At 42.4% G+C, this 25,800-nt stretch overlaps 1 protein-coding gene and 1 long non-coding RNA gene across 7 annotated transcripts in view; one reads left to right on the top strand and one right to left on the bottom strand.

Annotated features, from left to right (window-relative positions):
• The window catches only part of LOC129051014 (uncharacterized), a 30,178-nt gene extending 9,212 nt beyond the window's left edge, over window positions 1-20,966 (top strand). Inside the window, exon 2 of the long non-coding RNA XR_008514969.1 lies at window positions 17,405-20,966. This is a non-coding gene — a long non-coding RNA (uncharacterized LOC129051014). The remainder of the gene's footprint in view (window positions 1-17,404) is intronic.
• The window catches only part of MYOCD (myocardin), a 98,835-nt gene continuing 90,514 nt past the window's right edge, over window positions 17,480-25,800 (bottom strand). For 5 of the 6 annotated variants that reach the window (XM_024234315.3, XM_024234316.2, XM_024234320.2 and 2 more), the window contains 4 exons: window positions 24,531-24,674; window positions 22,888-23,016; window positions 20,391-20,448; window positions 17,480-18,051 (listed from right to left, as the gene is read on the bottom strand). In XM_024234315.3, coding sequence (XP_024090083.2) covers window positions 17,480-18,051; window positions 20,391-20,448; window positions 22,888-23,016; window positions 24,531-24,674 — 903 coding nt within the window. The remainder of the gene's footprint in view (window positions 18,052-20,390; window positions 20,449-22,887; window positions 23,017-24,530; window positions 24,675-25,800) is intronic. The other variant, XM_024234318.2, reaches the window with a different exon arrangement.

The raw sequence follows: 25,800 nt of genomic DNA, 5'->3' as shown, positions 1-25,800 counted from the left end.
ATCCACCCGCCTCAGCCTCCCAAAGTGCTGGGATTACAGGCATGAGCCGCCATGCCCAGCCAAAATTCTACATTTTTAATGTGGTCAGATCCATCAATCTTTTCCTTTATGTTTTATGCCTTTGGTTTAATGCTTAGAAAGTCTCCCTCATCCCCAAAGGATAGAAATATTTACTATATTTTTACCTAAAACATTTATGTGTTAACTTTCTTTATTCTTAGTAAACTTTACATTCAACTTCTGGTAACAAAATGTTAACAAAAGCCAGTAGTTTTGACTCATTTCTCCCTCCAATATCCATTCAAAATAACTCATCAAACAGAATAGAGCAACTCTGTGTCACTCATGCGAATTAGAGAAAGGTCCCATTCACAATCTTGTCAAAAAATGGTACAGGTGATTTCTGAGTGAGGGAGTCCTGGCCAGGTAGATTTACTATGTGTAGTAACTTTTGGGGCAAATGAAACTAAGATCTGCACCATTTCTGACCTGACGCCTTTCTGTCCAACTCAGCTACCAAGTCTAAACTAACCAGACCTCTCTATGTGAGACTGACAAGCAGAAAAAAGACCTAGTATTAAAATGTAATAGTGATGAGAATGAAGAAGGTAATAATAATAAACTATACAGCCAAGTACTACTGTAAGTGCTATGACATACATTATCTTATTTAATCCTTAGAAGAACTCTACGATGAGGGTTTGACTATACCTATCAAATAAACCAAGCTCAGAGGGTTTAGGTGAACTGCCATTCAAGTGTCAGAACTAGGATTCAAACTTGGGTTTTTCTAGTTCAAATGCCTGCGCTTTTATTATTACCTCCATAAAACAGGGAGACTAATCTGAGAATCCAGAGAAAATAGCTTCTAGTGAAAGTTATGCAAGAAGTAAGGGAAATATATTTTTTCACTCTAATTTGTATTCTTAGTGAGAACTGAGAGAACGCTGCTTTAATATAACAAGAGCTGGTTGCCATGAAGAAGAGCCACATTAAACAAGAAAGGGTTCTTGGATAAGAAACACATGACTTCCAAACTAATGAAACTCCATAGAGGCAGGAAATAGCAGATCTGGCACTGCCCAAAATGGAATTACTGCATTAGAAGATGGGCTGGAAGAACGATCCCAAAATTCAGAGGGAAAAAGTAGGTAATGCAATGAAACGGTGAGGAAAGGAAAAATAGACATGGAATCTTTTTTCAAAACATTCAAACAAACATGTAATAGAATTTGCAGAGCAGATGATGAAGAAGAAATAAGCATAAAAAATACTAAAAAAGGCCGGGCGCGGTGGCTCACGCCTGTAATCCCAGCAGTTTGGGAGGCTGAGGCAGGCAGATCACCTGAGGTTAGGAGTTCGAGACCAGCCTGACCAACTTGGAGAAACCCCAGTCTCTACTAAAAATACAAAATTAGCCGGGCGTGGTGGCGCACGCCTGTAATCCCAGCCACTTGGAAGGCAGAGGTTGTGGTGAGCCGAGATCGTGCTATTGCACTACAGCCTGGGCAATAAGAGCAAAACTCTGTCTCAAAGAAACAAACAAACAAACAAATAAATAAAAACATTTTGCAGAGCTGAAGAAAGGCCCAAGTCAAAATTAAAATAATTCACTAAGTGCTAGAAAATATTACTGCACAGGAAAAACAAAATCCCTAGACATATCTTGATTAAATTTCTGAATTTGGAAGATAGACACACACACACACCAGAAAAAAAGAAGTTTTTCTCTGAAAAGAGAAGCTGGTTTGCCTCATGCTTCACATCTGCAATGCTCAATGCCAATAAAATTTGGAACAAGATTACAGGGCACCCATGAAAATAGGTCATAACTCAAATGCAACTCAAAAGTCTACATCTGGCCTAACATTCACAAATGAGGGCAAAAGGAAGTCACTTTTAGACATGTAATGACTGAAAAAGTTTATTAACTACCCATTTTTTCTGGGAAAAAGAAACCTCAAAAATTATTGTTTTTCAAAAGAAAAATCAAAATAAAAAACAGGAGAAAAATTTCTTCATGATCTTGTGGTAGACAATGATTTCTTAAACATGACACCAAATATTCTAATCTTAAAGGAAACATTGGCAAATTGGACTACTTAACAATTAAGAACTTTGGTTCTTAATGGTTCATCTGATGACACCATTAAGAGAACGAAAAAGGCCAAGCCCTATGGTACATGCCTGTTATCCCAGCACTTTGAAAGGCTGAGGCAGGGGGATCACTTGAGCTCAAGAGTTCGAGACTAGCCTGGGCAACTCCAAAACTCCATTTCTACAAAAAAAAAAAAAAAAAAAAAAAATTCAATAATTAGCCATACCTGGTGGCAGTGCCTGTAGTCTCAGCTACTCTGAAGGCTGAGGTGGGAGGATCACTTGAGCCTGGGAGGGCGGAGGCTGAATTGAGCGGAGATTGCACCACTGAACTTCAGCCTTGGGAACAGAGTGAGGCCCTGTCTCAAAAAATAAAAAACAGAATGAAAAAGAAATCATCATAGTGAGACGAATTATTTGCAATACATTCAACCTTCATAAAACAGGGAGAGAGAGAACTCAACTCCAAAGTATATAAATAATCCAGATGGGTATGGTGGCTCATGCCTGTAATCTTGGCAATTTGGGAAACTGAAGCGGGCAGATCACTTGAGCCCAGGAGTTCAAGACCAGCCTAGGCAACATCTCTACTGAAAAAAAGCAAAAATTAGCCAGGCCTGGTGGCGCATGCCTGTAGTCCCAGCTACCCGGGAGGCTAAGGTAGGAGAATCACCTGAGCCCAGGGAGTTGAGGCTGCAGTAAGCCGAGATCAGGCCACTGCACTCCAACCTGGGCAACAGAGCAACAGTATGAGACCCTGTCTCAAAGAAAAATAGATAATAGATAGATAGATAGATAGATAGATAGATAGATAGATAGATAGATGTGTGTATATATATGTTATACATGTGTGCGTGTATTTGGCGGGGTGTGTGTGTGTGTGTACATATATAGACTCCGGGGCCAGGAGTGGTGGCTCACGCCTGTAATCCCAGCCCTTTGGGAAGCCGAGGCGGGTAGATTGCCTGAGGTCAGGAGTTCAAGACCAGCCTGGCCAACATGGTAAAACCCCTGTCTCTACTAAAAATACAAAAAAATTTAGCTGGGCATGCTGGTGGGTACCTATAATCCCAGCTACTCTGGGGGTTGAGGCAGGAGAATCACTTGAACCCGGGAGACGGAGGTTGCAGTGAGCCAAGATTGCACCACTGCACTCCAGCCCGGGTGACAGAGCAAGACCCCATCTCAAAAAAAAAGAAAAAAGAAGGAAAGAAAGAAAGAAGGAAGGAAGGAAGGAAGGAAGGAGAATCTTACAAATCAATGGGAAAAAGGAAGAAATCTTCAGGAGAAATTGACAAGAGATCAAGAGATTTGAATAGTCACTTTACCACAGCGACTATCCAAATGGCCCAAGAACATGAAAAGTTGCTCAACCTTGTTAATCATCCAATATATGCCATTGATATGACAATGAAATACCACCACACACCCGTGGAAGAGCTAAAATGGAAAGAGACTGGCTAAACCGGTGCTGGTGAGGATGCAGAGCCAGTGGGACGGTCATATAATGCATTTTGGTGGGAGGGAAACCAGTACAGTACTTTAGAGAGCTCTGTTTGCAGTATGCACTAAGGCTGAACAGTATGTACACTTCATGACCCAGCAATTTCACTTGTTCAACAGAAATGTGGACATATTTACCACAAAAGGCATGCACTAGAATGTTTGTATTGGCAACATTTGTAATAGTCAAAAATTGGAACCACCTGAAGTCTCCATTGACAACATAGTGGATAAATAAAAAGGTGGTGTATTCACACAATACAATGAATTGTATGAAATCATAATCATACAAAGGTGGTGTATACATGGAAAAAAAAAGGAATGTATTCATGCTTCATCTAACAATGGATGAAAATGTGGATGAATCTCACAATGGAGGCTGAGCAAAAAAGGCCAGATACAGAACAGTATATACTGTATGATTTCATTTACATTAAGTTTAAAAACAAGCAAAGTGAATCAATGGTAATAGAAGTCAGTATGGAATTTATCTTGGGGGAGCTGGGAAAGGGTGCTGTAGTACCGGGGAGGTGGCACACAGAGGACTTCTATAGTTCTGCTAACAGAAATGTCCAATTTCTTGATTTAAGTGGTGGTTACATTGAGAATACTCATTTTATAAAAATTTATCAAGCTCTACACTTGATGGTGCACTTCTTTGTATCATATTTTAAAAGTCAATGTTTATATATAAATTAACAAATATAAGCTTAAACACTTGGAAATTATAAGGCAGTCTTCTAAGTTATCTCTTAGATCAAAAAGGAAATCAAGAATGTAATTACAGAATATATAGAAACATACTACTATGTAAATATTGCATAAACACTCATAGTTTCACCCCAAAACTGCACTCAAAAGAAATTCATAGAGATAAATATTTTTAATGTTATCAGAAAGAAAGAAATTATGCTTTTATCTCAAAAAGCCCAAAAAGAGGAAAAATAGATAATCAATATCAGTCAGGCACAGTGGTTCATGCCTGTAATCCCAGCACTTTGAGAGACTGAGGCAGGCGGATCACTTGAGGTTGGGAGTTTGAGACCAGCCCGACCAACATGGAGAAACTCCTTCTTTACTAAAAATACAAAAATTAGCCGGGCGTGGTGGCACATGCCTGTAATCCCAGCTACTCGGGAGGCTGAGGCAGGAGAATCGCTTGAACTGGGGAGGCAGAGTTTGCCAGTGAGCCGAGATAGTCCTATTGCACTCTAGCCTGGGCAACAAGAGTCAAACTCTGTCTCAAAAAAAAAAAAAGAAAAGAAAAGAAAAGAAAATCAATATCAAGCAACATGGAGGAATACATTCATAAAGGTAGTAGAAGAATATGGATAAAAACAAAAATTGATTAATAAATATAAAAATTACTGTTATGATAAAACAATAAAAGAAATATATGATGAGTCCAAGACAGAAAACATAGATATGCAACATTAAGAATGAGAAGAGGGCAGTAGGTTCGGATTCCGATTCACAAACTCAGGTGTATTTTCCATGACTGGACTTTGTGTTTTCAGACCCATTCTATAGAGTAGCAGAAACAATTTTAGGCATTGAAGTTATCTCCTTTTTCCTGCATTTGCACTCGTTTTTCTCAGGGGAAGATGGTGTGCCATATGTAGTACCATGACTGGAGGGTGGAGGAGGGGTTGTTGAGCTTCAGCCTTGGGTTATTATTCTTACTTGCCATCATCTGCTCAGAAGCCTGTATGCATCCAATTTCTGGATGTCAGTTTAGGTCGCTGTTGAATATATCCTCATTACAGACCACAGGGCTTTTTCGTGAACCTATCTCTCTTCCACCTAACTCCAATGCCTACTTCTTATAAGTGCTAGGAGAAAATTCTACAGCTTTCATGCCACTCTAGATGATAAGCAACTCATTTGCACCTCTCCAAGATGCTTGGGTTCCCAGAAAACCCCCTATTGCAGTGGACCAAACCTCCAAGCTAGGTCAGGTCTGTCTGTCTGCTTGCCTGCCTGGACCTAGCAGAGCCCTTTCCATTGTAACAGTCCATGCATTGCTTGCATGTTAACCTTAGATATCTTTCTTCTCTTTGGGGTTTTGATGGTAGAGGTAGGGTGGGTGCCAAGTGCAAAAATTAAAAATACCTAGGAAGTAGAGGAGCAAGGGGAGTCATCTGTTGGTTGATCATCAGAATCTCAGGTGACAACACGCAGATGTAGAGTCCAGAAGAATAATTTTAAGAGAACGTTATGTATTCTGTTTAATCTTGATTGAGTATTCACAGTTGGGAAGGCACTGTGGTAAAGGCAGGGCTACAGAAGTAAAGATAGACAAGAATTACTCTTGAATCTTCCATTTCTCTCCTCTCTTCCGATCCCACATTTTCTATTCTATCAATTTCTAAGTCCTTTTATTTCTACTAATGCTTATGAATATTTGCTGGATCTGCCCAGCTTCCTCCACTTTTTTTTTTTTTTTTTTTTTTTTTTTGAGACAGAATTTCGTTGTTGTTGCCCAGGCTGGAGTACAATGGTGCAATCTCGGCTCACTGCAACCTCCGCCTCCTGGGTTCAAGTGATTCTCCTGCCTTGGCCTCCCCAGTAGCTAGGATTACAGGCATATGCCACCACACCTGGCTAATTTTGTATTTTTAGTCGAGATGGGGTTTCTACATGTTGGCCAGGCTGGTCTTGAACTCCCGACCTCAGGTGACCCACCCGCCTCAGCCTCCCAATGTGCTGTGATTACAGGCATGAGCCACCATGCCCATCCAGCTTCCTCCACTTTTGTGGTCATCACTCTGGCCTTCTGTCTGGGTATTCCAGCAGTTCTTCCCGGTCTTCCCCTCCCTCCACCCTAGCTGTGCGACTGTCCTCTTTCCAACTGTTCTGAAATTCACCCAGCTTTTTGCAATGCAACTTATTTATTTTGCCTGTAAGTCCTCACACATGTGAATTCCTCTAGTGGGAGTACTTTTGACTCCTTTGTGGCTTTTTATTTTTTCTACAATTTCATCTTTTATTTTAGGTTCAAGGAATACATGTGCAGGTTTGCTACATGAGTATATTGTGTAATGCTGAGGTTCCGGGTACGATTGATCCCATCACCCAGGTACTGAGCATAATACCCAATAGGTAGTTTTTCAAGCCTTGAAAAGCTCCCTCCCTCACCCTTTTCATAGTCCCCATTGTCTATTCTTGTCATATTTATAGCTGTGAGTACCCAATGTTTAGCTCCCACTTATAAGTGAGAAAATGCAGTATCTGGTTTTCTGTTTCTGCCTTAATTCACTTAGGATAATGGCCTCCAGCTGCATCCATGTTGCTGCAAAGGACATGATTTCATTCTTTTTTATGGCTGTGTAGTATTCCATGGTACATACGTACCACACTTGCTTTATCCAATCCATTGTTGATGGGCACCAAGGCTGATTTCACGTCTTTGCCATTGCTCATGCTGCGATGAACATACGAGTTCATGTCATTCTGGTAGAACAATTTATTTTGCTTTTGATATATACCCAGTAATGGGATTGCTGGATCGAATGGTATCTATTTTAAATTCTTTGAGAAATATCCAAACTGTTTCCCACAGTGGCTGAACTAATGTACATTCCCACCAACACTGTATGTGTTCCCTTTTCTCTGCAGCCTCACCAGCATCTGTTGTTTTTACACCTTTTTTATTTATTTATTTATTTATTTATTTATTTTTTGAGATGGAGTCGCTGTCTGTTGCCAGGCTGGAGTGCAGTGCCACGATCTCGGCTCACTGCAACCTCCGCCTCCCGGGTGCAAGCGATTCTCCTGCCTCAGCCTCCCGAGTGGCTGGGATTACAGGTGTGCACCACTGTACCTGGCTAATTTTTTGTATTTTTAGTAGAGACAGGGTTTCACTTTGGGAGGCTGAGGCGAATCACCTGAGGTCAGGCAATTGTTACCTGAAATCTTCTTGTTATTAAATAAAATGAACACTTTTCAGTCCTTATCATTCCTACTAAACTGTGAACATGGGTACCTATTTACATTATGATCACAATGATGGCAATATAATTACATGATTAGTAGTATTGCATCAATACTTAGTCCACTTCTAATTTTTGATTGTACCACTTTCTGACTCCTATCTTCACTTTTAGCATAATACTTTGCATATTCCATAGTTCACTATTTTACTTCCTCTATAGTCATATACTGAGCCCCCATTTCTGTTTTCTTGCTTTCATACCCATTTCTAAAGCAGCCTCAACTTGACTCAACCTGCCTCTCTGCCTTCTCTGCTTCCACTTTTGGGTGGTTGATGCTGTTGATGAAAAGTCCTACCATTGTGCAGAGGGCATGATCTCCAGTCAAGTTTTCCAACTCTTCCCAGGTATCCTTCTATGTCTCCCAATCAGTTCTCTCTCCCATTCTCCACAGCTCTTAATTCAGACATTATCCATTTTTATTAAAACTCCCACTTCATTCATCTTCTGCCCCATAGGTGAGTGTTATCTCTCCATCTTGTTTCAAGTATCAAATGGAAGCCATCCTCTGAAAATTTCCTCATTGTCCTCCCACCACACCTGTATGACCTGCACACGGACCTGCATCTCCACCCACCCTCCTCTTTCTCTCCTGCCTCAACATCCCAAAGGCAGCCTAACCTGGATCTCATTATCTGCCTCCTTTTCTCTATCTTATACTACCTAATTCTCATTAGCTTTGAAATCAGCTCATATCTCTCTCCTCTTGAAAATCAATCCTTTAAATGTCTGACTGTCTGCTATGGTCTTGTGTGTCTTCTTCTTACATTGCCACACTTCTTGAGAGAAACACCTGGATTCACTGTCTCCACTTACTGACCTCCTTTTAATTCCTCAGTTTGTACCCACCTGGCCTCGCCACTACATCCAAATTGCTCTCATCTTGATTATAAACCACCTTCTTATTATTAAATCAAATGAACACTTTTCATTCCTTATCTTAGTGGAACACCGTAGCATTAAAAGGAATTAAAGAGCCCCCCTCTTTTCTGGAATTTTCTCCAGCCTTAGTGATAGGAATACCAGCCCTTCCTGGTTTTCTAGCCACTCCCTCTCATTCTCCTTTGCCAATACCTTAAATGTTGGCATTCCTCAGGATCCTCTTTTATTCTCACTCCACATACTGTATAGGTCATATCTATTCTCATGATTTCAGTTAACATCTGAATGCTGACCCCTTTCATATCTATATCTCCATTGAAGGCACTCTGAGCTCCAGACCTCTCTAGTGAAGACTTTCGGCTTGAGTGTCCCTCAGACACCAACTGATCAAAAATCAAATTCATTATTTTTCCTATCGAGTAACTCTTGCTTATCCTGGTCTTTACTTCTGTGAATGGCACTAACATACGCTCAAAATTGAGCTCTTCCTCCTCCAAATCCAGAATCTCTCTCTCCTTCACCATCCACATCCAATGATCAAGTCCCATATTTTCCATTCTATTAATACGTTTCAAACCTACCTTCATCTCTCCATTTCCACTACCATCTGCCCTTTGGTTGGGTTATTGCCATGAGCTAAGTTGCTACCTTTACTTTTGCCTGCCTCCCAAACCCATCATTCTTTTTTTTTTTTTTTTTTTGAGACTGAGTCTCGCTCTGTCACCCAGGCTGGAGTGCAGTGGCATGATCTTGGCTCACTGCAACCTCTGCTTCCCGGGTTCAAGAGATTCTCCTCTCTCAGCCTCCCAAGTAGCTGGGACTACAGGCACGTGCCACCAAGCCCGGCTAATTTTTGCATTTTTAGTAGAGATGGGATTTCACCATGTTGGCCAGGCTGGTCTCGAACTCCTGACCTCAGGTGATCCCCCCGCCTCGACCTCCCAAAGTGCTGGGATTACAGGCATGAGCCACCGCACTTGGCCACCCCATCATTCTTTATGTCCTAAATTCGATATGTTGGGTTACTCATCATTTCTCATGTCTGTAGAATAAGGAGGGTACAGCAATTTATCAGATGAATTCACACAAATGTACTATGCTGCCCTTCCCGTGTCCTTGACACTCCAATCCACTCCGTAGCTGGAATCATCTTTCTAAGGTGAAAGGGTTATGACAGCACTGTCTTGCTTAAAACTCTTCAGTGATGCCCCGCTGTCTTCAAAACAAGTCTAGACTCCTCAATGTGTCTTGTGAGTCCTTTCATGGTCTGGCCCCCATCTTGCCCCATGTTATGGGTTGAACTGTGTTCCCTCAAAATTCCTACATTGAAGTCCTAACCCTCAGCACCTCAGAATGTGAGCTTACTTGGAGCTAGGGCCTTTACAGAGGTAATCAAGTTAAAATGAGGTCATTAGGCTGGGCACGGTGGCTCACGCCTGTAATCCCAGCACTCTGGGAGGCCGAGGCGGGTGGATCACCTGACGTCGCAAGTTCAAGACCAGCCTGACCAATATGGAGAAGCCCATCTCTACTAAAAATACAAAATTAGCTGGATATGGTGGCAGGCACCTGTAATCCCAGCTACTTGGGAGGCTGAGGCAGGAGAATTTCTTGAACCTGGGAGGCAGAGGTTGCGGTGAGCTGAGATTGTGCCATTGCACTCCAGCCTAGACAACAAGAGTGAAACTCTGTCTCAAATAAATAAATAAATAAAATGAAGTCATTAGGATGGACTCTAATCCTAGACAGCTGGAGTCCTTATAAAAATGAGAAATTTGGACACAGAGATAGACACACACAGAGAGAAAATGATGCAGAGATACAGGGAGAATGCAATGTGGACATGAACATGGCCGTCTGTAAGCCAAGGAGAGAGAACGGGAGCAGCTCCTTCCCTCACAGCCTCAGAGGGAACCAACCCCACTGACGCCTTGATTCCAAACATCTGGGCTCCAGAATTGTGAGGCCACCCTGTTTGTAGTTCTTTTTTTTTTTTTAAACGGAGTTTCGCTCTTTCACCTAGGCTGGAGTGCAGTGGTGTGATCTTGGCTCACTGCAACCTCTGCCTCCCGGGTTCAAGCGATTCTCCTGCCTCAGCCTCCCGAGCCCACCATCACGCTGGGCTAATTTTCGTATTTTTAGTAGAGACGGGGTTTCACCATGTTGGCCAGGCTGGTCTCGAACTCCTGACCTCATGATCCGCCTGCCCCGGCCTCCCAAAATGCTGGGATTACAGGCGGTAGCCGCCATGCCCGGCCACTGTGGTACTTTCTTCTGACAGCCCTGGCCCTCTTTTCTTTCCTACACTTCGGCCAGCAGCACCCCTGCCCCCTTGTTCTACTATCCACATCCCCTGAATACGGTCAATTCTCTTAAATCTTCAGGCCTTTGCACAGGCTATTTCCTCAGTTTGGAATGCTCCTTTCCTTAGCAGTTTGCCTGCCTAATTCCTGTGTCATTTAATGTCTTGGCTTAGTGGCTTCCTCCTCTGGAGAGTTCTTCCTGGCCATCCACCCTTCCTCCACCTCCACCTACCAAGACTTTATTAAATGCCCTTCTGGTAGCACATAGCATGCAATTATCAGACTATGCATTATTCCCTATTTTCTTGTCTCCTTGCTAGATGGCAAACTTCCTGAAAGTAGGAATTATGTCATAGAAATCTACTATTTCTGCTTTTTCAGCACCCTTTGGTACTAGCACCCCAACTTTCCCTTAGAAAAACTCACCTTCCCTACTGCCAGCCCATGAGATTCAAATGATCCCACTTCATATCTCAGGGCTGAGCAGGGTATCCAGCCCCTGTGCATGTATTTATATCCGTTTCTCATGGCCATAGATATGGATTCAGGGATGACCATGACCTGCTGAGACCACTGAGAGCAAGCTCTGAGATTTCTGCTAGGACTCTCAGGACTGAGAAACTCTCTCGTTGCTGGAATTGCTACATGTGGGGCTGCTGGCCACCCATGGCCTTGTTGATTTTACATAGGAGAGCCCACCAGGAAGTAAGGCTGACGCAGGGGCAGAGAGAGCTGTGGTAGGGAGAAAGATCAGTTCTTAGCTAAACCAGGGCTTGGGACATTTGTCCATTCCAGGGCTCTCTTCACAGTCTGATATTTCCCCTATGTGGTTTATAGGTTCACCAATGACAAAATAATAGGCAGGAATAAATTTAAGAGGAAAAAGTAGATTAAAAACTAGGTCTTATTCAGGGAGTCTGTACATATAGGCCTCTTGATACCCAATTTATCCTGTGTTATTATTCAATTTGCTCGGTTACTAAACTGATGAAAACATTGAATTGGCTAAGTTGTATATGTATGTATGCATCTTAATGGGCATATACATAGCTTGAGAATCTGTTTTGCAAAAGTTCTGATTTTATTAGTATGATCCATAGTAAGTATCAGTCCAGGCAGTTTGTGCAGTGCTTAAGATCCGGGCTTTGGAGGCGGGCAAATCACAGTCTGACTCTTGGCTCTGCCATTTCTCAGTCGTGTAACTTCAGGCAATTTATGTAGCCTCTGAGCCTGGTTTCTTTATTTGCAAAAATGAGGATAATAATGGTACTACTTCATGGGGCCATTGTGGGAATGAAAGGAAATAACACATATAAACAGTACATAGCACAAGGCCTGGGTACATCACACAGCCACGAAAAAAAAAAAAGTTTTACATTTCTTTTTAAAATAAACATTTTATTTAAAAATATATGCATTTTTTAAAAAAAAGAACACATGCCAACTTTGGTATTTTAGCCACTGCTTTTTGTCTCTTCCCAGTAACCCACATTTCTTTCTGATTATGCATAATTGAGCCAAAGAGACCAACGTGAAAGCACCACTCCACAAGGTCCCACAGAGAACCTATGCTTGCTCTTTTTTTCTTTACAAAGTGTCTCTGTGCTTCACTGAGGGAGGATTTTAAGCACCCAGCAATACATTGTCCTCCGTTCCTACTGCAGGGCCATTGGAAAGAAACTCTGGGGAGCAGTGTGGGTTCCTTTCCTTTGGAAAACATTAAAATAGCTTCCAGGATCCCCATCATTATACTCCCCTTTTCCATGAACACACAGGAGCTATGAAACCGCCTCTAGGAAATGCGTGCTCCAGTGTTCATGATGGGAGCAGATGGTTAAAATAAGCACAGGAGAACTTCAGGCGTTGGTTTGTCTTAATCCACAGGGAAAATCGCTGATTCCCAGAATCAAAAGGGAACTTACTCACATGTTATTGCATTCAATGAGTCCTATGATAATTTCCCTGGCAGATGACAACAAAATTCTTCCCAGATCTCATCCTGTGTTGAAATCATCTCCCCATGGGTAGGCTCAATCTAGCCAGGGTTTCTCTATAAACCTGGACTCTAGAATCAAACTCAGCTCCTTAACACAACTGACCAGATCTTGGCACTATAGGATTGTCTTGTTCCAGGACCTGGGCTCTGTGTGTCTATCAGCATCGTCTGTCTAATAAAGCACTGGCAATTTTGACCCTGAACCAACCTACCAGTTTATATTGGATTTATGAGAAAACCAGGAACCCAGACTCTTTTCACTACAGGTTTTCTCATATCTGATATTTGATAGCAAACTGTGTACCAGCAATTGGGAACTTCCTTCTGTGAGGAAGGAAGCTGAGGGCTGTAGGGGGAAATCAAGTTGCTTCATATTCTTAGATGATTTTCTTTTAAGGGCCAGAGGCTCACCAGGAAGTGTCCCTTTTGTCTATAGAGATGCTATGATAAATAGGGATAGGACGCAAAAATGCTTCCTCCACCCTTTCCTTATTTTCAAGGGGCTTCTGTATCTGGCAATCAAAACAAACCTTCAAACTCTCGTGGATGTTTTAAATGATGGGAGATATTAAAAGATCTCCAAGTGATAGACTACTGGTGTTTGTCCACAAAGAAAAAGACAAGAATTTTGAAGTGAGAGATAGCTTTTAGCTAAAAAGTGATCCACACCTCCACCCTCCCTTTTGGAAAAATGAAGACCCTTTTTTTTTTTTTTTTTTTTTTTTTTTTTTATCATAGCTAAAAGGTTTCTAGTTTAAGGACTGGGAGATTCTCAGTGTTCTCGCGTGTAGCAAATACAACTCCCTGGTCGTTCAAATCTGAACAATCTGTGCTGAATCAATTCAGTATTGTTTATCTGAAGATTTGTGTGCTCTGCCCATGGTGGGCATTAAATATTAGCCACTGGATAAGTAAATTTGATATGGGAGTTTTCAGCCAGACCAGAATCTGTTTCTAAAAGAGCTGATTGACTTTAAAATAAATAATATTTGGAAAGGACTATTTTGAATGCTTGGGATAGGTTTTATTGATGCTTTTTTTTCAGGTTGGACATAAATGTTTTTGAACGGCAAAAGGCTGACAGTTCTCAGACCCTCTATTATTCAGGTGAAGATTGTCCTGGTTTCCTCAATTACTGGTACAATTATTGTAGTGCTAAGAATGACTTCTCCTTAAAAAAATTCTGATTTACTTCTCATAATGTGACAGCTGAACTGAGAAGTTCATAGATCAGAAAGTTTGGCCCTTTTTTCTTCCCTCCTTTCTTTCCTCTCTTCTTTCCTTCCTTCCCTTCTCCCTCCTTCTCTCTTTACCCCCTTTCCCATCTCCTGTCTTCCCTTCCTCTTTCCCTCCCTCTTCTTCCTCCCTCCCTCCCTCTCTTCCTCCCTCTTTCTCCCTTAGAATAGAATATGTGTTGTCTCAATAACGTTGATAGAAGCAGGGTCACTACTAATAAGCACTGGCTTCCTGCAAGCACTTGCACAAATAAATTTTTTGACTTCTTTAGATAAGTATGAATCTACCAGACTGCAGCAGATAGCTGTAAATGTCTTCAAGTCTTCATCACCACGGGGGTTCAGAGGTCTTAAGAAAACTACACGTTAATCTTCGGGTTCTAAGAGCATTAGGGAACTTGAACGTGACCATCTTCGTAAGTCTGTGTACATCTTTTAGTCATGCCTGATTTGTCATCACAAAAGACACAACGAAGAGTTCAAAAGAATTTAAAATAAAATTCTCAATGGGAGACAAATTCATGGATTATCTGATCTACTGGAAGCAGCCAACTTCATCAATTTTCTCCCAATTATCTCCAGTTTTCTCCCTCAAATTTCATGTCTGAGCTATGAAGAGAGAGAGTGAATGTGGTTTGTGGAGATTGTGGAAGGAGGTTGAGAGCAGTTATCCAGAGATCTGCTCTTTTAACTGTGTTGGTTTGCATTAGGATATGGGAACCATTTTATCTTTTGTCTACTGTAAGGCATATCTATCAGTCCTGGGTCATAGCCTCAAAGATCCCCATAAAAAGGTACAATCTGGAGAAGCACAGAGGCCTCCTAACGAGGTCTAGTCTCTCAGATAGAAATACCCAAGGAAAAAAATAATTAACCCTCAGTCCCAGGTCTCAGAGTAGGGGCACTGTGTGAGTTTGTTTCCCAAAGGAAGTAAGGGGAAGAAAAAGAACATACAAACAGCAAAACATGACACCTGAAAAGTGCACTGACCAGCAAGCTTTGTCAAGACCCCAAGAAAACATCAACAGCTGAGGAATGAACAAATGTGTAGAGTGTATTAATAAGGTTTTCTTCCCCAGTAGCTTCATCTTCAAAGGAAACACTGGCAATTTTTTCTTCTGGATTTTTTTGGTTCTGATGACTGACATAAAAGCAAAATAAAAAATTTACCACGTGGATTTTTTAAAGCACAATACAGATAAAGGAATGTAAAATGATTTTCATGTTCCTTTCATATTCCTCTATAAGAGACTGTGATACCATTTCCAGCTACTAATGGTGAAGCCGTTCTGTCTTTTCACATCCATATTCATTGCCAAGATGAGCTTGTTCATGATAAGCAAGTAGCTGTGAGTCATCGGGTTGGAGCCATTAGTCATACACAGAGAGGCAACGTGTAGTCTGGTTGACTAATCAGAAATTCATAGTGAGAAAGGCCAGGTATCATTCACAGCAGATTAAGGGTTAAAGGCTTTTGGTGTAGAACTCTGTAGTGCCGCTTTTGAAGATACATGCACACACAGATATAATATACACATATGTATATATCTATTATACATACATGTATGTTTGTGTGTGTATGTGTATTCCTCCACATCCCACCCCCAGAATAAGATCTGGCAGCTTTCAGAGTAGTAATCACCAAAAACTCTCTGTGTTCACACATTTTTACAAGTTAACAATGGAATGACTTCTAAATCTTTGGTTTATCAAAAAGAGAGCTTCTAAAATCACAACATTTTTGATTATTTTTTCTATAAGTGCACAGTGAACAACTTTTTTTTTTTTACAAAAGATAAAAACAGTGCCTTAGTGATTTAAATAAAAAACAAAACAACAGCAATAGCTCCTTTCTACAGCATGCAACAATATAAAATGGTGAACTGGAGCCACAGTGAGCCTTACAGAGACTGTCCTGAAATTTTAGCTTTTTCCAACTCCCAGCCAAAGCCACGAGAGGTAATGAGGAATGCACATTAGACCATTGTCTTTTTCCTTCCATCGTTTTTAATGTGCAATTCTGTTTTCTTTCAAAAACCCAAATCTGAAATTCTCTCCTGTAAATATCATCCATATTTGTCTTTACAATGTGATGATTTCCAATTTCCCCAGAGCAACACAAACCAATAATTTCTTGAAAACTAAATGAGAATAGAAAGAACTTCGTGACTGATGGACCAAGTCACCGGTTTCTTCCTCAAGAAATTCTTGCGACTTCCTTTTGCAGCAAACTGTGCGTGTGGAGAATGAGTTCTCCAGAAGAACCTGGATTGTTAAATTTTTCAAAAATGGCTTTGTTAGGAGTATGGCAGCTTGTTAGAACTGAGAAGTCTTCCCCTCCCAATGTTGGGACAGAAAAAGAAAGATGGCCAAACGAGGAACAGGAAAGGATTGGTACCTTGAAGGAAAAGTGGAGTGGGAGAAAGATAAACTGATAATAACAAAACAAAAGGAGAAGCTGGACTCCCATAAGTAATAGTCCTTTTATAGGAACCCAGGGTGTTTATCCCAGGGTATGTGAAATGATGTTATTCTCTAGTCCTGTCTGAATTATCCCTGGTACGGCTTCCTTCCTGTGCCTCGAGATATATTTCTACCAATGTGATCATCTCTAGTCTTTAGAACTAAAGGGGGCTGTGTTGGGGAGCTTGTGGCATCTCCTTCGGGGGAAGAAGGTCTGCATCCTTCAGGGTTCTCACCTAGGACACGTACTTATCAGCACAGAGATGGTGGGAATGATTGGGCCACTGGTTAAAAAAGAAGAAAGTTCTGGGTGGAGTTCTGTGGACTCAGTTCAGGATAACTGTTGTTAGTGACCACATAGAGTCCTGGGTACAGGTTCAGAACCACTCCAGCGGGGCAGTTTTGTGGTAGAGGGACAATAGAGTTGATTTAGCTTCCCTGGAAATAGATTGGTGTTGTTCCTCTGTCTCAAGAACTTTCGATCTGAAGCTGGGTCTGGCTTCTCTTTTGAAAGATAGTAATGCAGACATTGGGCAACAGCTTCCATCACAGTTATGTCTTCCATAAGCTTTGAGGGGCTGGCTTCCCTGTACTCCCAAAAGACGATGTCTTCCTTCCACGTTATGTCTAGTGAATTTATGAGAAAAGCTTACAGTGTGAGCTTATGCCCCAACAATGCCTGAGAAAAATTATGGGCTAGAAAATGTACTGGTTTTTGAAAAGGCAGTGAAATATCTTTTTTGGCATCCTTAATCTGAGAAAGCACATTTTTGAATGCATTGTTGAAATCATTAACAGTTACTGAATGTTGGTAAATATTACAGTATATATATTTCTAAAAATGACTTCTGTTTGTTCTTGTTGATTGGCACAGAACTCATTGCTTCTTTTTAATTCTCTTCTTCTTCTTCTTCTTCTTCTGTTTTTGGGCAGTAAAGTATGTATGGCTGTGTGCTTTCCCCCATGGAACTCCTATTGGTCTTCCATAGCACTGGTGCATTGGGCATTCTACCATTGTTGTAAGTGAAGGTCCATGGAAGAATTCAAATTGAGATCAGTGACATCCAAGAAATCGATGTTGAAGATGCTGGGGCTGCTGGTGGTGAGGGCGCTAAAGCCCGCTGTGGAACTTGGCGGAGTGAGGTCCAGCCACTCCATGGTTTCCCAAGGAGATTCAGTGAAGCTTAACTGCAGCCCATTGCTGTCCACAGAAGAGGGTGAACACTGTGTCTGCATTGGAGAGAGGGGCCCTGGCAAGATCTCATGTGCACTGAAGAGGTCTTCTGCAGCCTTCCCAGAGAATCCATCCATTATCCCATCAAAGTGAGGCTCTTCGCTCCCAATTTTTAGAAGGGTGACATCACTCACCTTTCCTAGGGGGCTCTGGGAATTTAATAAGACTTCAAGATGCTCATCACTGTCGGTGGCATAGGGATCAAAGGGGATCTGGCTGCCTGAAGAAGCTTGTTCAAAGGAAGCCGAGGGCTTGGTGAGGACAGCAGTTGGACTTCGGGAAGATCTGGGTATCTTTGGGACTTTTTGAAGACATGAGTGATCCTCTCTAGCGTCTGCTGGCATTTCTGTGGGCAATACACGATGTGACTTGTTAAATCACTTCAAATTGAGCATGCCACGCAATATGAGTGAGTTACACTTAGATACAGAAGATGGCCACGCTTCCCTGGTCACCGCTCACCACCCAGTCTCATCTCTAAGCTGCTCTATCAATCTCCAATTCATCTTCCCTCTGGTTTTTCCCAAACCCTTTCCTCTTGGGAATTCCACTCTGTGATTATTCAACTCTCTTCTCTGAAGGTTCCTGTGCCTACTCCTCTGACCCTGGTAGTCCCTTGAGGACACTGAGTCCATCCCGACACCATCAGTGAGGGCCTGAAGATGAGGGACCAGGCGCCATGCCATTGCCACTTTCTGATTGCTACTCCCCCCCGCCTTCTGATGACAACTCAGCAGTTTTGGGTTTTGAGGGTGACACCAATGCCTCACCCCTAGCCTCCTGGTCACTCCCCCTCATCCACTGAAAACTCTACTTCCTACTCCATTGCCTTTTCCCCATTTGAACCCTTCTCATTCTGTAACCTGAGCATCCTTGGAAATCAGTGTTCATGCTGGCCTCTCAGCTCCCGACTTCCTCCTCAACTCCAGTGATTCCCCCATTGCCACCCTGTCAGACACACCTTGGATTGTGTCATCTCCAAATACTGCATCCCTCTGAAAGCTCACTTTCAAGCTCTCCCATCCTCTCCCAACCCTCCAAGCCACTTATTAAGTACCTTGTAACAGTAATTTCCCAACCATTTCCCAACCATTCACACCAATCCATAGATTCTACTATGTTATCACTGTCCACCAGGCCCTCTGGTCTTCACTTCTTTCCTTGTCTAGCCTGTATTTTTGGCAGAACCCCATACCTGAGGAACCTGATCATCTGCCTTTGCTGAGCATGCTCTGGATCAGCAGAACATTGCAAGAGAAAAATTAAACAACTAAGCTGACTTGGTTTCACTTTAGATTTCTGAGGTCAGACCAACAATTGGCATTTAAGACTGCAAAACAACCCTGCTGTGTTTCTCCAGAAAATTCAATTCATTCATGATTAAGTCATAACTGCTCTTCTTCCCCTGAATCTTCCACACTCCCCTTCTGCATCCTCACGCTTTTCTAGCCTTGCCACATATTTCATTAAAAATATACAAGGGCAGGCTGGGCGCGGTGGCTCATGCCTGTAATCCCAACACTTTGGGAGGCCTAGGTGGGCAGATCACGAGGTCAAGAGATTGAGACCATCCTGGCCAACATGGTGAAACCCCGTCTCTACTAAACATACAAAAAATTAGCTGGGCGTGGTGGCACGTGCCTGTAGTCCCACCTACTCGGGAGGCTGAGGCAGGAGAATTGCTTGATCCCAGGAGGTGGAGGTTGCAGTGACCCGAGATTCCGCCACTGCACTCCAGCCTGGCGACAGAGTGAGACTCTGTCTCAAAAATATGTGTGTGTGTGTGTGTGTGTGTGTGTGTGTATGGGCATCTGATATGAACTCTTCTCATCTTTCCATTACAGAACCCATTTACATACATATGTTTGTACCCATCTCTTTCTTCTTCCCTGTTGTTACAATGGAGGAAAGGTCTGTTCACTTGCTTGTTGTCTGTCTCCCTTACCAGACTGTAAACTCCACAGAAATCAGGATTTTGTCTGATGCAGCACTGAGGCCATGACAACGCCTGGCTACCCCTTCTCTGAGTCCTTTGCTACCTCCATCTCTGAAATTTTAAATGTTTTTGGCTTAAGGATTCCTCCCTGAGTGCTTTTATTTTGATCTACACATCCTCCTTAGGTCATCTTATTCATTTGTGTGGTTTAAAATTCTAGGTACACACTCCATAATTTTTTAAGTAAATAAATGAACAAATTAAAAGGTGACAAAAAGGACATGTTGATTATGTTTTATTGCTAGCATGAATAACATTAAAGCATGAATGAACCATCCAGTGGAAGGTTGCTAATTGAATTTCACTTTGAGTAGGTAGCACAAAACGTTCATTATCTGCTTTTTTCTTTTATTATAATTGAGAAGGCAGGGACATTGAGATTAGAACATAGAAAGAAGTAGTGCAGCAAGAGAAAACGCTTAAGGAGACAAGGATTAGGCTGAAACATGAAAACTATTAAAATGATTGCTGAAAAATGCTCCTAGGACAAAGGCAGTGAGGAATCATCCACTAAGCCTTCTTTTATCAGCTCTAAAAATGTGCGAGAAGCTCAAAGGAAATGGCTCTCCCTGAGGACTACCTGGTACATCCAACTCACAGTGTGCATCTGATCTTGGTACCGAGAGTTCATTCCTTAGAGTTCATGTGGGCTCAGAATGTCCTAATGGACAGGACACAGGCAGTCTTACCTCCGCTTTCAATAAGCACGTCCAGGAGTTCATCCATCTGCTGACTCCGGGTCATTTGCTATTACAAATTAACCAAAGGAAGACAGACAATTTAGAAGGTGGTTATCTCCGTAGGAAATCATTAGAAGCAGCACTGCAAGATTTTCAACTAGGTTTGGTCAAGGTATTTTTTTTTTTCCAATTGTGGTAAAATACACATAACTTTAAATTTACTATCAACCATTTTTAAGTGTACAGTTAAGGGGCATTAAGTACATTCACACTATTGTGTGACCATCACCACCATCTGTCTTCAGAATTCTTTTCATCTTGCAAGACTAAAATTGTGTACCCATTAAACCATAATTTCCCACGCCCCATCCTTTAGCCCCTGGCAACCACCATTTTCCTTTCTGCCTTTACGAATTTGACTATTCTATCTAAGTCCCTCATATAAGTGAATCATACAGTATTTGTTCTTTTGCAACTAGCTTATTTCCCGAAGTGTAATGTCCTTAAGGTTGATCCATGTTGTGACATGTGTCAGAATTTCTTTTTTTTAAAGACTGATTGAAATTCCATTGTATAGATATAACACATGTTGTTTATCCATTCATTTGTCAATGAACATTTGGGTTGTTTCTACCTTTGGGCTACAGTGAATAATGCTGCTATGAACATGGGTCTATGGCCTAAAGGTTTTTTAACCATGTTTGATTAAGCTTCAGTAGTAATTTTAGGCAGATAAACTACTGAATGAAACAGTCTACTACAACAGGAGAAGGGAAAAAGAAGGCAGAATGCTTCCTAGCACGGGGTACTTTAGAGTCAGTTCAGTTGTTTGAGAGGTTTTCATTCCAGGAGCAGGACATCTTAATATATAGAAAATGTCTTTTTAGGCTCTTACTTTGAAGTGACCTGAATCTACCTCTTGCTTGGTTGCTGCAATGTGGCCCAAGAACTTGGCTCATATTTTGTTGGTTCCTCATTGCAGTAGCTTGAGGAACCTGTAGACACTAGTAGGGTATGACCCCTCCTCTCTGGCTCATCTCTGGATGAGTCTTATTTCTGGATGTCCACTTTGCCTGGCCCTTTTCTTTTGAAACTGAAGAATCGGCTGATGTTTATAGAAACCAGGGGAGAGGAATGGAGAGAACAAAGGCATATAACCATCTCACTCCTCTGAGAGCCCAGACTCAATAAACACAGGTATCAGTAATCAATATGGATGGGAGCACTGACCAAAAAATGAGTCATTTATCAGTTCAAAAGGTACCAGATGCCTAAGGGTCTGGCAGATAATGGAAATGAACTGAATATAGAATAAGAAAAAGAGGCAGAGAGCAGAGCATAGCTGTGGCTCAAAGCAGCAAAAGAACCTTGGTTTAGGCAATTGTTGTCTCGCAGCAGTGTGGCTCCTGGTTTGCCAGATCCTCTAATTTTTTAGAAATGAGAAAGCCCACTCTGCATACCATCTCCTGTTATTTAAAACATTCTTTAAGCCAAACAAAACTTAACTGCAGGCTGACTTTGATCTGTGGGATACCCGTATGCAGCAACTGATGTAAATGTTCTTCTCTGGGTTGAGCACATACGAAGGGCTATCGAATACCTCATCCAAGCTCAGACTATTTGAAATAGGGGATCATTAATTGTTTCTCTTTTTCTTTCTTTTTTTTTTTTGAGATGGAGTTTTGCTTTTGTCACCCGGGCTGGAGTACAGTGCTACGAACTCGGCTCACTGCAACCTCCACTTCCCAGGTTCAAGCAATTCTCCTGCCTCAGCCTCCTGAGTAGCTGGGATTACAGGCACACACCACCACACCCAGCTAATTTTTGTATTTTTAGTAGAGACGGGTCTCACCATGTTGGTCAGGCTGGTCTCAAACTCCTGACCTCAGGTGATCCACTCACCTTGGCCTCCCAAAGTGCTAGGATTACAGGTGTGAGCCACCAGACCCAGCCTTGTTTTTTCTTTTTCTTACTTTTTAATTTTGAGACTTTCCAAATCCAAATGAAAGTAGAGGATACAGTGAACCTCCTTGCACTTATTATCCAGCTTCAATACCCGTCAATGTTTTGCCAGGGTCATTGAATTTTAAAGCCAGGGAGAACCTTAGAAAGTATTACTCTGACCATCACTGTCATCTATTTGAGAAGCTATTATGTGCTTGAACAATGTGGTAAGTGCGAGGTTATCTAGAACCCTTACCAAGTAAATATTATCCCTATTTTGTATAAGAGAGGTGAAGTATTCACCTTAGTGACAGTGGCAGCTGGCAGACGGCAGAGCTGGTACCAAAGCCAGACAGGTGACTCTCTTCTCTCCCTGCCTCACACAGCTACACATGCAACACTGTTTTCCAATTATTGTCTAGATAATTTGCTTATTTTGGTGGTGTGGCACATGACACACTCAATGTCAGAATTTACAGACTGCATGAAGTTTAATCATATCAAACAATGTCTGTTCATTGAGTCAGTCTATTCTTCCATAAAGAACAAATCACATGGTTACCTGCTTTACGGCATCTTCATAGGATGGAGGCTGTGTTACCTCTGAAATTGCTGAACTTGACTTAGAAAAAGTTGGGGATGGAATTGAAAACTTTGGCCCCACCTTATCAGAAGAGTGTAAACCAGCCATCTGCATGGGTAAAATACGGAGAAAGGCATTGAATTCATGGATCTGAAATGATATTGTTTCTGTTCTAGAAACGACAGGCTAAATTTTGGAAAAATTGATCTAAGAGGAAAAAAGAAAAATCCAGGGCTTAGAAAATAACTCCCATATATTAACAGTAGTGAATGCTACTGTGGGTTTATTGGTGGTGGCGTCTTAGAATGGGAACCTTGCAGATCTATCTTCCTCCTTAAGGTGCACCCTCTTTTAGGGGAAAATAAGTAAGAGTCCAATTCAATACAAAAAAGATCAGGCTGGGCGCGGTGGCTCATGGCTGTAATACTAGCACTTTGGGAGGCCGAGGTGGGCAGATCACCTGAGGTCAGGAGTTCAAGAGCAGCCTGGCCAACATGGTGAAACCCCGTCTCACTAAAAATAAAAAAATTAGCCAAGCGTGGTGGTGCGCCTGGAATCCCAGCTACTTGGGAGGCTGAGGCGGGAGAATCGCTTGAACCTAGGAGGTGGAGGTTGCAGTGAGCTGAGATCGCGCCACTGCACTCCAGTCTGGGCGACAGAGTGAGACCGTGTCTCAATCAATCAATCAGTAAAAAATAATCAACCCAGGAATTTCCAGAGTATTATCCCACAGGTCATTTATTTCAAACTGGGTATTTTGCAGAGAACTGGAGGCATTGCTGAGGTCTCTTTATGAACCAGCTTTGTTTATTGTGAGTGTGTTCTCCTGTGGAGTGCCTGGCCCACTTCAGGGTCTCTGCCCCTTCCCTGACTTGTGGTATGTGGCACTTTTATGTCATGCTTATCTTGTTTGTCTCCTTTCTGCCACCTCTTCTTTGCCCCTAGAGACTCTCCATACCCTGGATCCTTCATACCCCTGACTTCTTCCACCAGCTGAAGGGTGACATCTCTTCCTTTTCCATAAAGGTATTGCACTGTGACTCCTGCTTCGCACATCTCTCCAATCCTGTCCATGGATCTGTGTCCCTCTCTCTTCCTCCAACGTTGTTTCCCACACACCCTGATCCCAATCTTTAACTTCACAGAAATTGGTTTATTGTTCACGTTGTTTTGCAAACTTATGGCCATTTTAGTCATCATGATTTCTGGGATGACCCCAGGAAATGACTCCCTGGGAAAACTTCTAACTCATATTTGTACATCCTTTTAGATGCATTTGGAGTGGATTAGTTTCTCTCTAAAATGACATTTACTTCTGCCATTAAGGGAACTTCATTATTGTTCACTTTGGAGGACCTTTCCAGCCCTTTATAATCAATGTGTCCCTCCCTCCCACCAGCATTTAATGTTGTAAGCATAGATCAGTCCTTGTTAACCTATATTGTTCTTTATTTTTTTATTTTATTCATTTTTTTTTTTTTTTTGAGATGGAGTCTCGCTCTGTCGCCCGAGCTGGAGTGCAGTGGCGCGATCTCAGCTCACTGCAACCTCTGCCTCCTGGGTTACAGAAGAGAGAAGAGGCAAAGTGAATCCCAGGTTGAAGCTTTTTTTCAGGTGCCTACCTTTTGCTGTACACATGGGCTTTTGGGACAAGGGTTGCCCCCGGCACCATGACCGCTGTCTGCTTGGGCTCCAGAGAAGGGCGGGTGGAGGCTGGAAGAATGGGGAGAGAAGCTTGGAGGATGGCCATCGTGTGCTCCTGAGTTCTGTAAAGGAAGAAGTGACAAATTACATGGCCGGCAGCAGCTCACTTGAGTGTGACCTTTGCTGACAATTCTGGTTCCTGCCCTGTGTCCCCTGGTGTCATTTTTGCAAACCTTCCTAAATTCCATTACCAGATGAACTTGCCTAAAATCTGGCTTTTTAGACATCACCTACTGCTCAGAAACTTCCAGTGGCTCCAGGTATCCAGATCATAGGATTTCCACTTTCAAACCGGATGGGTGTTCAAGACTCTACACTTTGGTGCTATTTACTTCTGCAAGCTTAAGTTCTACTATTCCTGCCACAGACCTCCAGCAGCATGCCCTGTACATTCCATCCCCCTACCTTGTCCGTTTCCTGGCCCTCTACTTTTTAACATGACACTTTCTGTCAAGTCCAACCCCTTCATGAAAGCTTCCTGCACCTTTCCAGCCCTTTATAATCAATGTGTCCCTCCCTCCCACCAGCATTTAATGTTGTAAGCATAGATCAGTCATTGTTAACCTATATCGTTCTTTATTTTTTTATTTTATTCATTTTTTTTTGAGACGGAGTCTCGCTCTGTCGCCCAGAGTGGAGTGCAGTGGTGCAATCTCGGCTCACTGCAACCTCTGCCTCCCAGGTTCAAGCTATTCTCCTGCCTCAGCATCCCGAGTAGCTGGGACTACAGGCACGCGCCACCACGCCTGGCTAATTTTGTACTTTTAGTAGAGATGAGGTCTCACCATATTGTCCAGGCTGGTCTCTATCTCCTGACCTCGTGATCCACCCGCCTCGGCCTCCCAAAGTGCTGGGATTACAGGCATGAACCACTGCGCTTGGCCTAATTTTTGTATTTTTAGTAGAGATGGGGTTTCAACATATTGGCCAGGCTGGTCTTGAACTCCTGACTTTGTGATCCACCCACTCGGCCTCCCACAGTGCTGGGATTACAGGCATGAGCCACCGTGCATAGCCTAATTTTTGTATTTTTGGTAGAGATGGGGTTTCCCTGTGTTGGCCAGGCTGGTCTCGAACTCCTGACCTTGTGATCTGCCCACCTTGGCCTCCCAAAGTGCTAGGATTACAGATGTGAGCCAGCGTGCCTGGCCTGTTCTTTATCGTTTTCTCATGAAATTTTTAATGTCT

This window comes from Pongo abelii, chromosome 19 (genome assembly GCF_028885655.2).
Source record: "Pongo abelii isolate AG06213 chromosome 19, NHGRI_mPonAbe1-v2.0_pri, whole genome shotgun sequence".
In the NCBI taxonomy this organism is placed as follows: domain Eukaryota; kingdom Metazoa; phylum Chordata; class Mammalia; order Primates; family Hominidae; genus Pongo; species Pongo abelii.
Note: the sequence above shows the minus strand (reverse complement) of the source record. Positions and strands in the feature narration are given on the sequence as shown.